Source organism: Octodon degus, unplaced genomic scaffold, assembly GCF_000260255.1.
Source record: "Octodon degus isolate 3935 unplaced genomic scaffold, OctDeg1.0 scaffold00043, whole genome shotgun sequence".
NCBI lineage: Eukaryota > Metazoa > Chordata > Mammalia > Rodentia > Octodontidae > Octodon > Octodon degus.
The window spans coordinates 2668978-2681768 of record NW_004524619.1 but is presented as its reverse complement, the minus strand read 5'-3'; the positions used below and the strand labels follow the sequence as shown (position 1 = coordinate 2681768).

The window sequence follows — 12791 nt, the reverse complement described above, 5'->3', positions numbered from 1 at the left end:
TGGTGCTGGGGGATTGAACCGCGGTCCCTGATGCTTTGCTAAGCTTGTTCTAAGTAGGTGCTTTAGACCACTGAGCCATCTCTCCAGCCCCCACGGCATATACTTTAAAACAAGAGCTGTATATGTATTTCTAGAAAATCATTACACACACACACACACACACACACACACACACACACACACACGGTTTTCTGCTAAGGAAATGAATACACACTTCTACAGTTCACCACACTACTGAATATCTGGAGCTAATCATCACCACTTTGATCAAATTAGACTCCAGATGTAACCTGTATTAATCTCAGGATGCCTCAATAAATTCAGTGTTAAAATATTTATGCAATTTTTTCTGATGTATACATTTTTTGGTGCTCTCTCTTTATATGTGTATGCACACAGACACACATACATATATGGCTACAATTATTTCATTTTTACCTTAAATATGAGATCGGGAAGGAGTATAGGCTACTGTAATGAAGAACCATTTCTTGTATTCCTCAAAATCTGTTTTCTCCCCTCTTTAATATTTAAGAAACACACACACAGGTTGCTGACAACCTTAGAGAGCGGCTTGTGTTGTAGTTTTCACTTTCTCGGCTGTGAACAAGTGCATATGTGAGGGCTGGTCGTGCATGCACAAGCATGTACTTTGCCTGCATTAAATAAAATCACAACACAACACCAAGTACATCCACTCATTCATGTGTGCCTGCAGTCCACCTCAAGGAGACTGAAAATATAAATACAAGCTGCTATGTTGGTGTGATCACATGAATACGGCAGCTTGTATTTTTTTTTTCCTCCTTAACATTTTAACACTGGGCAGATTGTCTGCATTAACACACACTGAAATCAATTCTGCTCTGAAATAGCTTGTAAAAGCCTGCTTTCCCTGAGGAATTTGTTTTTTATTTAAATAAAACTGGGCTTGGAGGAAATTGTGCAAAAGACACCAATATTTAGGACACCTTAACTCTGTAAGGTGTGACAATCAATGGACCAAAGGTTGGGAGCAATCTGTCAAAACAGGGCTTGAGAGGAATACTGTCTTTAAATTAAAAAAAAAAAAAAATCAATGAACTCCATGAAATCATTTTTGTATACTGCTCATATAAAAAATTCAACACTAGCCTAAGTTACCAGCTATATACTACAATGTAAGAAGTACATTTCTCAAGAATTTTAGAGAAGACTTAGCACTATGAAAATTTCCATTTTCTTAAGAGGAAATAAAATGTGATGTTAATATCAGGTACTATACAGAAACAAAACAACAATGAGTGATTTCTACAGTGCTGTCCAAAAGAACTTTCCGTAATGACAGAATTACACATATACCGTCTAATGCAGTAGTTATTAGCACTTGAATGTGGTTAATGTGAATGAAGACTGAATTTTTAAATTTAATCTTAATTTAAATTTATGCAGCCACACTGTCTGGTGTCTAACAAAGAGGACAGCACATATCTATAGTTTTAAAAGAGATTGCAGCAATTGTTTATTTTATTTTAATTTTTAAAATTAAATTTTTTTTTTTTGTATTTAGGGAAGAGTCTACAGGGTGTTCCGGGTCTCACTACTAGATTGAATTCACAGTGATCCGCCTGTTTATCGCCTCCCAAGAGGTGGGATTACAGGCTCATGCCACCACGCCCAGTCTCAATTGCCAATTGCCTTTTCAGTGTGCCCTAGGGGTTGGGCTGGCATGGCAGGCCCAGGGATCGAACCCTGAGCCCCTGCTCCTACTTGCAGGTGCTTCAATCTGCTGAACTATTTGGCTGGCCTGCAGTTGTTAATGAATACTCAAAATACGTTATGGCAAGATTTAAAAACAGTAAGGACACAAAGTTTGCCTAAATAAAGTATGTCTGACTCCTGGCCAACCAGTAAACTAGAAAAAAAGCATTAAAATACAAAAGCTGCCCCTGTTTAAAAAAAAAAAACCTAACATCATGTACATTAAGGACAGAAAAAATAAGTGGTAAGTGAGCTACCTAAACTACAATAACTAGAAATTAAAAAATACTCAAAACTAAAGATGATAATGAACATACACAATAGATAATAAAATTTATTCAAAATATGTTTTAAATATGGTCAAAGGCCCAAATATAAAATAAAGCATTTTAATCAGTTAATTTAAGAAACAGAACACATCTGAAGATGAGACTCTTTGGCAATCGCTTAATATGTTAATCCACAAATGATGTCATAGATGCTGTCTATATATTTTTAAAATAGACCTTGACAGACCAAATAACATACTTCTTTGACATTTAATATGGAAATGATATTCCACCGGGAACTCATTATTTCCCTTCATTTTGAGTAACACTGAAATTCAATATTAATCTAGAGCTTTTAAACTTGGCAAAATTTGTTCACAATAGATATTTCAATTCTAAATTAGAAATACAATAATTTGGAAGTTCCTTGTTTTACCTCTTGATTACTAGGTATTTTTTAGTAATAAAAATGGGAATAGTAACAATTCAATTAAGTACAGAGCAAGTACATGAATGTAAATCCCTTTGAGCCAAAAAGGGGTTAGTAGCATAAAATAATATAAAGTTATTTAAGAGGAAGATTGTATTTAATATACTGACAAATTCAGTTCAAAGAAATTCAATAATGACTAAAATATATCTTGTAACACCAAATTATCTTGTTTAAACCCCTAGTACAAGGTTGATCATAAGAGTATTTTTAAAGTATGCTTATATTTCTGAAGGCTGAAAAGATATTACAGAATATAACTGAAAAATGAGTAACACCGGTTGTCAGTGATATGATTCACAACTAGTGATGCTTTATTAACAACTTGACAAAATCCAACAAGACTGAAAGAAGACGGGGCCTATGTACCACAGAAGCTCACCATAAGTTAGGAAGATAAGACCTGGACTACCATTGAGTTTTTAATATAGATACTATTGCTACTATGACAATAGTTAACTTTACAGTTTTAAAGATATAAGTCATATTTATCTTGGTATCACCAGGGTCTGGTGCCCTCAATTTAGTACTAATATAAATGTACTGAAAGTATTAGCAGATGTACCTCAATAAATACAGGCCAAACCAAATTAAATGTCATTAAAAAGTCTTAAGAAAATACTATACAATAAAAGCACAAATTATTTATAATTATAGAGACCTAAAAATGTACCATAGACACAGTGGTGATAAACTCAGACTTTAAAAACCAAGTTTTTGAGGAATCCAACAAGAAACTTTGGAAGAAAGTAGGGATCCAACAGAAGAGAACACAGAAAATTTCAAAGCATAGAAAATGCTAACCACAAAATGTATAAATGAAGTATTGCCAAAACTAGTTGTGTGTTAGGAGATCTGGGTACAATCACTCTTCTGAAGGCCACAGGGAACTGCAGACTTTAGATGATGCAAGTAACAAGACTAAAATTTGCATTGAGAAGAGTGACTAGGCAGTAACACATAGAATGGAGTGGCTGTAGACAGACACTAGATCCTAAAACAATAATTAAGAGGCTGTAAGTAGCAGGCAAAAAGTATTTTTCACTATAGCCCAAAAGACAGTTTGGCCTTTGCTCTCTTCTCAGTTTTCTGTCTTTAAACCACATGGTTCTAGCTACCTCTACCTTCCTTGGGTTCTTCTTCACAGAGTTTATTTTTTTTATTTTTTATTTTGCAGAACCAGGGATTGAACTCAGGCCCTTGTGCTTGCCAGGGAAGCGCTTATTCTACTGAGCCATCTCCCTGGCCTACATAGTTTATTTTTGCTAAAGAGTTTGTACTTGCTATTTTCTCTGCTTGGAATGCTTCCCTAGATCTTCACATGACTGGCCTTCAAAATTTTCAATCTCTTCTCAGAGGCTATTTTCTCTGATGCCTGATCTGATCTTCTTCCCCAAATACTTTTCTCTTTAGTTATTCTACTTCCATGTTATTCTTCTGAGTAATTTCCACCTCAACAATTGCTTTTTTACTGTACAGCATGTTGTCTCACTCTCTTCCACCAGAGAATACATGCTGGGATTGCTGAACTCTGCCTGTGTCATTTGCCACTCTTAACTCCTCAAGGCAAAGGTGCTGGCTGGAATACAGGAGATAATAGATGTATGTTTTAAAAACCAAAATTCTTATCAGACATTTTAATGAACAAGTAACGCTGTGTACAATTCTCTGAGTTGCATTCTTGTTTTATTATAAGTTAAAGACTGGATTAAAAACATGGATTTTTAGATCACAAAATGCCTTACAGAGAGATGCAAAGCAGTAAAATTATTCAAGCTATTCAGCCTTTGTAATTAAGCAATTTGGTGGCTTTAAAATATAACTGCCTTACCTTAAAGGCTATATTCTTAGCCATAAAATTTAGACAGAGATAGGAATGTAAACTCCCTTGAAAATCAGGTGAAAGCCACAGGGAATTCTTCAAGGAAAATAGATAAATGGAACCTTCCTCATCTACTGCAAATGATTCATTCTCCTAGTTGCTGTCTCTGAATCTCAGGCTTTCACTTTAATTAAAATATATTAGTGGAAATAAACTTTAAGAAAAAATTAGTTCCATATGCATGTATATATCTTGTATTTTTACAAGACAAACACCTAGAAAATATAAAATGAATGACTAGAAGAATATAGCTTTCAAGAAGTAACTGTGTTACACAATGAAGCAGAAATATTTGAGCTAAGTACACAAAATGAGAAGCAAGCTTTTATTTGGGTTTGTTATCAGGCTAATTCTCCCTTGTTGTTTTGTGTTTCTTTTAAACAATCTGGTCCTTATGGCCTGTGAGAGTGTGACCCTGAGGCATTTCCATTTACTAACCATGGATAGATGGATTATAATCAGTCTTATTAAGCACATCAATTGAAGCTATCAACATTTCAAAGTTGCCAAATAGGTTTTTTTTATTTTTATTTTCATATTTTAGGGAAGGGTCTACAGGGTGTTCTGGGTCTCACTACTAGGTTGGACTCACAGTGATTCGCCTGTGTACAGCCTCCCAAGAGCTGGGATTATAGGCATGCACAACCACACCCAGTCTCAATCTTTATCTCAGCATGCTCTGTGGGCAGGGCCGGCATGACAGCCTGGGGATGGAAACCTGGCCCCTGTACCTACTTGCAGGCACTTTAATCCGCCGAGCTATTTGGCCTGCCTGTCAAGTAGTTTTTAAAGAAAAAACTTTACTGTTTGGCTAGCCATATATATCATACATTTTTTTTTTTCATAAGAGCTATTATAGTGCTACTGGCTAATGAGAAAATTCCTTGCTTTATTTAAATACTGTGTGCCTGTGTATCACCACAGTGGTGATCTACTTTCTGAAACAAATACTAGAGAGATCAAACACTGCCACTTGATACCTGTGAAAGTAGCTTCCATATAAAAAATGGTTTATGCCTAAATAACCCATACAAGATAATCCAAATGATCCCAGACCTTCCAGCCTGCACCCTATAGTTAGCTAAAGTTTGTGAAACTGTGAATTATTTCAGAGTTCAGTTTCTGAATTATTTTTATTTTAAAATAGCCTTCATCTGGTAAATAATATAACTTAGTAGCAGTCCATAACATCTAATTATCCAGTGTTTGGGACATGGAAAATAATGAATGTCAGAAAGTCAAAGCCTTAACCCTGTAATAGTTGATAGGAGCTGAACTAGCAATGGAGCAGAAAGCTCCAGAAGATCTCAGAGTATACAACCAGGTATACTCATGGCTCTGTATATACCCTGTTCATCTAAATAATACTAGTTAAATGTGTTTACATTTACATAATGCTTTACAGTTTAAACTACACCTATATAATTACTGCCATGACTATAGATACTGAATGAGGATCTTTAATATCAAAAAAACAAAACACAAACTTTTGGGCATTTGTACAATGCTCCACAAGTTTCTGATTTTGAAGTATTTTGATGTTGAATTTTTGGATCAATAATAGTCAACTGATAAACTACAAAAATGTTTTGAAATCTGAAAATAAAAAATAAAAAATCTGAATCAAACCAACAACCTCACACATTTGCCAGGTTGGCACTTGTGCTGCTGAGCTATCCCCTGGCTGAACCTGCAAATCTGAATGAATAGCTCCAAAAAAAAAAAAAAAAAAAAAAAGAGAGAAATGAGAAACAGTAATAGTTGTCATTTTAAAGTAAGGTGGCTAGAAAGGGACTAAAATGAATAAAGCAAGAGGTAAATTTTTCTAATAGTACCAGTATAATGTCCACATAACAGACAGATCAGATTAATATAACTTCAAATAATTGCTGAAAAAACTGATAAGGTGTATTTAATATCTCAAATATTACATAAATTATTTCGAAAACAGAGGAATGTGAAAACATTTTAACAAAATATAATTTGTATTATCAAAGTTTGGTCAAAACATCTTGCTATTAATACAAGTAGACTACAAACATTCAATTAAGACTCCTTTATAGATTTTATATTTTGCTAGAATTATAAAAAGAAAACAATTTCAATTATTGAAAATGACAAATTCTACATACGTTCTTTTGACATCTTGTTCAATCATTGATCGAAGTTCTTTATCTTGGAAAAATTTGTTCCAAAGACTCTGAAATAAGAACATAATTAAAATAATCTTACCTCTTTGCCTGGCCTATTAGGAGTTCAATTGAATAATTTCAGTGATTACTTTATGCCTCTACAGTCAGTTCAGGGTTCTCAGATGTGAAATCTGAGATTGAAACAATTCTTATTAAAAATCTAGTTTAATCTCCAAAGTACACCTTTGTTCTAACATCAACACTTTCAATTTGACATTATTATATGTATTTTTAAAATTTCTATTATCTCTATAAAGTGAATGGTTCTGTTTACAGCTGTTTACATGCTACTACTCCTATAACACAAAGGTGGATTAGAACAGAACCCATTCAGCCAACAGGCCACAGGCTGACCCTCACCTGAATTTCCAATGCAGCAAGACAGATTTACAATGTTTTCTATAAAGCTTGATTTTATAATATAAAAGTTTGTATGTAGATTTTGAAATAGGAACCTAGGTAAAGTTTAAAAATTACTTAATATTTTAAACTGCTATACCAAAGACTTTGTTATACTAATACCTACAGGAAAAAGAAATCCTACTATTATTTCTTAAATAGGAAAAATATTTTTCTATTCTCAGCTAAGTAGGAACTACAGTAGTAACTTTAAAGCTACACAAACTTTCTTAGTCTCTCCACTGATATTCTTCTCTCTTGCCCTTCCCTGCCTTCTCTTTTCTCCCCTCTCTTCTTCCCCCTCTCTCTGAATAGTGGGCTTGAAAATAGGGCCTCACATATGCTATGCTCGGGTTCTACTACTGAGTTTTCTCTCCAGTCCAGAGATTATAAAAAAATATCTGAAGCAGTAATTATTTCTAGTCTTCATGGGAACATGAGTAGATGTAACTCTGATCTTTTTTCTGACTTCTTTAAAAACTTCTTCCCATACACAAATAGGTACTTCTTCCTTCCTGGGAGTTAGTTCTGCTAAGTAGACAATTCTCTTTTCATCTCAAATGGCAGCTTTTGTTACCTGCCCCAGTGTGTAAGCCAATTAAGACAGTGCAGTGTGCCCATCTATTTTACCCTAGTTCTGATAGACCACTGGGATTTCTCTGTAGTGTCACTCTAGAGAAATAAATTTTGAACTTCCTATAACACAGCACATAAATACACCACAGAATTACCAGGTTTTTAGGTAGTATATGTGGAGTAAAGAAAATACTTGACATGAAAAACATTTTCACTACTGATTTTTAACCAGTAACATAAGCATAACCTTACAGGTAAAACAGGTTGAGACAAAAATAAAAACAAACTTTACCCCTTCATCCTGTGAAAGGGGATTGTTGATCATCAAATCTTGTTGCCCAACAACCTTCCTGGGGTTTGTGATATGCTGGTAAAGAAAGAAAACACATATATACAAGATCAGAGGGTACTTATCCATATATAGAAAACAGTTCATTAATTACATTTATTATTTACTTACTATTTCTTTAATGTTGCTGTACCATAATCTTAACTCTTTAATTCTGCTTATCCACTGATTTTTATCTTGAGGAAGAACACAGAGAAATAGCTGTTAAGAAAAAAAAGAGAAAATGTTTGTAAAAATTATAAATACATTGTGCAAGTAGGCCAACAGAACATCAAAAAAATTGAGAGACACGTCTTTCATGGAGTTTCATATGCATATCTGCATTTCAATTTCAATTCCAAGTAATCTGTATTTGAGAATATGTAAGAAAGAAATACATAACTAGAAAATTCAACACTAACCAACCAAAGGCCAAGGCCAAGATTGGAAAAGCTACACCACAGAACAAAATCAAAGAAGTTTCCAGATGAGTATTAAAATGAAGAAAACGTAATTGAGGTTCAAGTAAAATTTCCATTGTGCATTCTAATCTTACTGGGAGTGACAGGGAGTTACTAAGAAGCACAAGGTAAGATTAGTAATTTCTAGATTTAAGATTTTTCCTTACAGTTAAAAGAGAAAAACAGTTTGAGTACTGAGGACACACAGCCTATGAACTAGTTTTTCTTTTATAATGGAAATGTAATTTACAGCTAGCCATCAGATTGTAAAAATAACCATTCTTAAAGACAAATATGATTTAATTGGCTTAATACAACATTAAAATAAAATTGGATTCAGATTTATTTTTAGCAAATGAAGGACACTAAAAGTTAAACAACAGGGAATAGGGGTGCGGCACAAATACTTGTATACAAATACTCTAGCAGCAGGTCTCCTGACTTTACTGCCTGCATCTAACAGAAGAAAAATGTATTTTAATTATCAATTCTAAATTATTAAATCTACAACTGTCTAATACATCATGCATTTCTTGCTGTCTTGACTTGCACAGATTCCACTTGCTCGATAGATGCAGATAACTCTTAAAACTTATGATAAAAGTCATTTTAAAAAGGAGACTAAACCTAAATTAATTCATTTTTGGAGGCCAAAAAGGGACAATTTTTTCGAAGCAATTAAAAAGACAACTACAGATTATTACTGCTAGTTTTGGCAAGCAATGACCCATTCCCTCAGAAGGAACTGACCCAATTTCCTTCTATTTCTGCTTCTTATTGCCCTTCATGTTGCTTCTTGCAAACAAAATATAAAAATCTTTTCCATTTCTTTTTATGACGAGAACAAGGATGACAAAATGAAAACTTGTGCCATGACAGGAACCTGAAAGTTATCCACCACCCCCACGTTTGCCGAGCTTCAATAATTTCTTTGAAAGCCTTCAGCTAATATAATGGTGTTCTGAAATTTGTGCCACCAAAAGAGAAGACAAGACAGTTATTTCCAATATCTGTTTACCATTATCAGCTATTCAGGAATACGTAGTTTAACCTTATTAATAAATGTCCTATAAAAGATTAAACATGAGTGGCAAAAAATTGGGATCAAAGTCTCTTGGAAAATTCTATTACACACCCCCTCACCCCAACCTCCAGCATGGGAGGGCATCAAGTAATGTGGTGATATATTGCAAACACAAACTGTAAACACATATTTTTTCTTACCTTCCAGCAAATGCTGCGGAACCTGCTGCTTCTCAGCTGCCCATTAATCCCCTTCTGCCTTATTGTTGCCAAGTAATTGTTGTTTACAAACAGTTCTTCCCATTCTTTCCTATTTGAAAGAAACCAAAGCATGGGAATCCTTTGGTAAAATTTTTCAGCTTGGAGAACAGTACCATACAAAATTAAATTTAAATAAATCTAAGAAATACAACTTTTAAAATGTATATATTTAGTTGTTCTGTTTCTAAATGCATGGCTGTCTTTCTGGACACTGTTCTTCTGTAGATTTAATGAATATGTAGATAGCTATAATTAAGCCAGCTACTGAAATTCATAATGTCTATGGAGGCTATTCTGTTTCCTCTAAAATGTTGGTATTGCAGTTCAGTGAAAAAACAAATACAAAAAAGAAATACTAAAAATATATGACTGATATGGACATTTACCAACATAAACCTGCTCATAAAATATAGAACAAAAAAGTATGCTATTGATTATATTAGCTTCTCACTGGAAATGTTTGAATAAAACCATTTCTTTTTAATGTTAGGCTGGGTATTTAAGCATAACAGAAGACTACTTTTAACTTTGGTATTATTTACTATAATTCTTTATATATGATCAACTTTAAAATGTTAACATGTCTGGGCAAATATGAAGAAAATATCAAAAAACAAAAAAGTTTCACTGCAAAAACTGTTAAATGCAAGCCTGTATACCTTGCAGTACCTATGGCTGAGTAGATAAACAACTGAAATATGCCTCCTAGGCATGCAGACACTAGGGGCCTAACACCTGTGCCTCATTAATATACAAGTAAATCTGCTCTACTGGGAAACAATTGGAAATTAATTGTCCCAAACCATTTACTGCGTTTGAATAAAGGAATTAGACCTACATTCCCAGCATCTTGTATCAAACTAAACATTAAAAATCATTTATCAACAGTTGAGGCTACTGAGATCAGCGTCATGAAATTAATGATATTCCATGATACCACAATAAAATTAACATGTAATTTAACATCTTATCAAAGCTGAAAACCCATACACAATTTCTTGAAAGCTTTTCTAAAGAGCCTCTAAAACCTCCAGTCATTTTTCTAAAAAATGTACATGCAACCATCACTGACCAGATCCCTCTCACTTGGAACAAGGACTTTTAGCATATTATACTTACAGCCATTACTATAATCAACATAAAATCTAAAGTTCAAAAGCCTGACTACACAGCAAGATGGATCTTTACCCCAGAGTTCCAGAAGAGTGACCAAAGATAACGGGTGAATTCCCTACTTCCAGTCAGTTGCACTGCCGCCATGCATAGGAATCCTCCTGCCCATAAAGAATTGTGGCTATGTATTTCTGCCAGTATTCCAATTTTTTTTTTAACTTTCATCAATTAGTAGAAAAATAAATTGCATCTGTGCTATTAGTAACACTGGTAATTCCTCCTTTCCTGTTCATTTTAAGCAGTGTGAGACAGCAATTAAGAGCTTGGATCTGAAAGCCACAATCTTGAGATCAAAAGGCCAGCCATACAGTTAGAAATAATACACAGTTCACTGGCTATTTACTGCCCGTATCAGCATGAGTAAGTACACTAGGTCCCATATCTGTGAAATGGAATTAAAGTAGCATCTATCTTAAATAATTATTATGACGACTAAAAGAATACATGAAGGCTACACAATGCATAATATTTAAAATAATACTCTTTTTTATGTATTTAGGACAGGGTCTACAGGGTCTCACTACACAGATTGGGCTCATAGTGATCTTCCTGTTTTCAGCCTCTCAAGTGCTGGGATTGCAGGCACATGCCACCATGCCCAGTCTCAGTCGCTGTCTCAGCACACCCCGGAGAGGGGCTGGCAATGCAAGCTGGAGATTCAAACCCAGCTGCTGGGCTCTGCCTAAGCAGGTGTTTTAGTCCACTGAGCTATCTGGTTGGCCCTAATAATTATTGTTAATAATTATAAACCCTTTTTATTTTAGATACCTTATTACTGATTCCAGAGAGAGGAGTTTTTCATATATTAGAGACATCATACTTTCGTCAGGTATGTATTTTTAAAATACAATTAGCTTGACTGTTCAATACAGTGAATGATTTGGATCATGGTTCTTTATTTTTCTATTTTTTATTTTTTTTGGTGCAACTGGGGATTGAACTTAGACCCTTGCGCTTGCCAGGGAAGCACTTATTCTACTGAGCCATCTCCCCCACAGTGAATGATTTGGATTTGTGAATACTTTAAACCTAACATCATATTCTTATATTTCTCTATCCATTGTTTTCTTTCTTAATTCTTGTCTATTCGAGAGTAAAGAAATATTCACTTAAATCTTGTTTTACAATTTAAATCCATTTGTAGTATCTATAATGTCATATTTTTCCAAACAACTTCACACATACATCCACCTTTCATTTGTTAAATTTTATCTGTTTTTAAGCAACAACAGATAAGCAACGAGAAGCTAAGCACATTAGATAAGTACACCTCAAAAGATGTATGTTTAAATATTTTAAGTCTAAAACAGATAATCATTTGTCAGAAACCAGGCACTTCCATGGCTTGAAAATACCAATGATTCCAGTTGAGATAAAGAAGTACAAAGCAATGGCTCTTGTGTGGTCTCTTGCAAAATCAGCTCCTATTCACAGGTATCAAGGAATTGTGAAAGTACAAGCACAGCTGGTGGCTAGATTCACTGCCATCTTGTCAAGGAAAGCACGCTTTTAAGGTCAAGTTACATACTACTTATGTAATGAAGGATAATTATTTGTTAGCTTAAATAAGACCCTGTACCTTGATTACAGTGTTGGTACAGAGAAAAGGAGACTGAGGCATATGAATTAGAAACATTATCTCTGAAATTTATAATCATTTAAATTTATTCATGGGTACTTACAGTTCTAATTAAGGCATAACATCTCAAACTGATGAAAGCTCTAACAACAGAGGCACACAAAGGCCAAAGATAATCTACTAATTGTCTTTCTATTCTATGGAATTGTGTCTCAACATTAAATTGTGACACAGGGTAAATAAAACAAATAGTAAGTGCCTACTCCACGTGGAAGGCACTGTACAGAGTTTTGAAAAATTTTTATTAGTACATGTCTATACCACATGATCATTACATTCATCATGAGTAAATGTACATAGCATATCTTAATTCTTTTTTCAACCCTTCTCCTCTTTCCCTTTTTTTTTTTTTTTTTTT

At 34.1% G+C, this 12791-nt stretch overlaps 1 protein-coding gene across 1 annotated transcript in view; it reads right to left on the bottom strand.

Moving 5' to 3' along the window:
• The window catches only part of LOC101561793 (TBC1 domain family member 5), a 422866-nt gene that overhangs the window by 42866 nt on the left and 367209 nt on the right, over positions 1-12791 (bottom strand). Inside the window, exons 7-10 of the mRNA XM_023715719.1 lie at positions 9562-9670; positions 8009-8098; positions 7841-7915; positions 6514-6581 (exon numbers count right to left, since the gene is read on the bottom strand). Coding sequence (XP_023571487.1) covers positions 6514-6581; positions 7841-7915; positions 8009-8098; positions 9562-9670 — 342 coding nt within the window. The remainder of the gene's footprint in view (positions 1-6513; positions 6582-7840; positions 7916-8008; positions 8099-9561; positions 9671-12791) is intronic.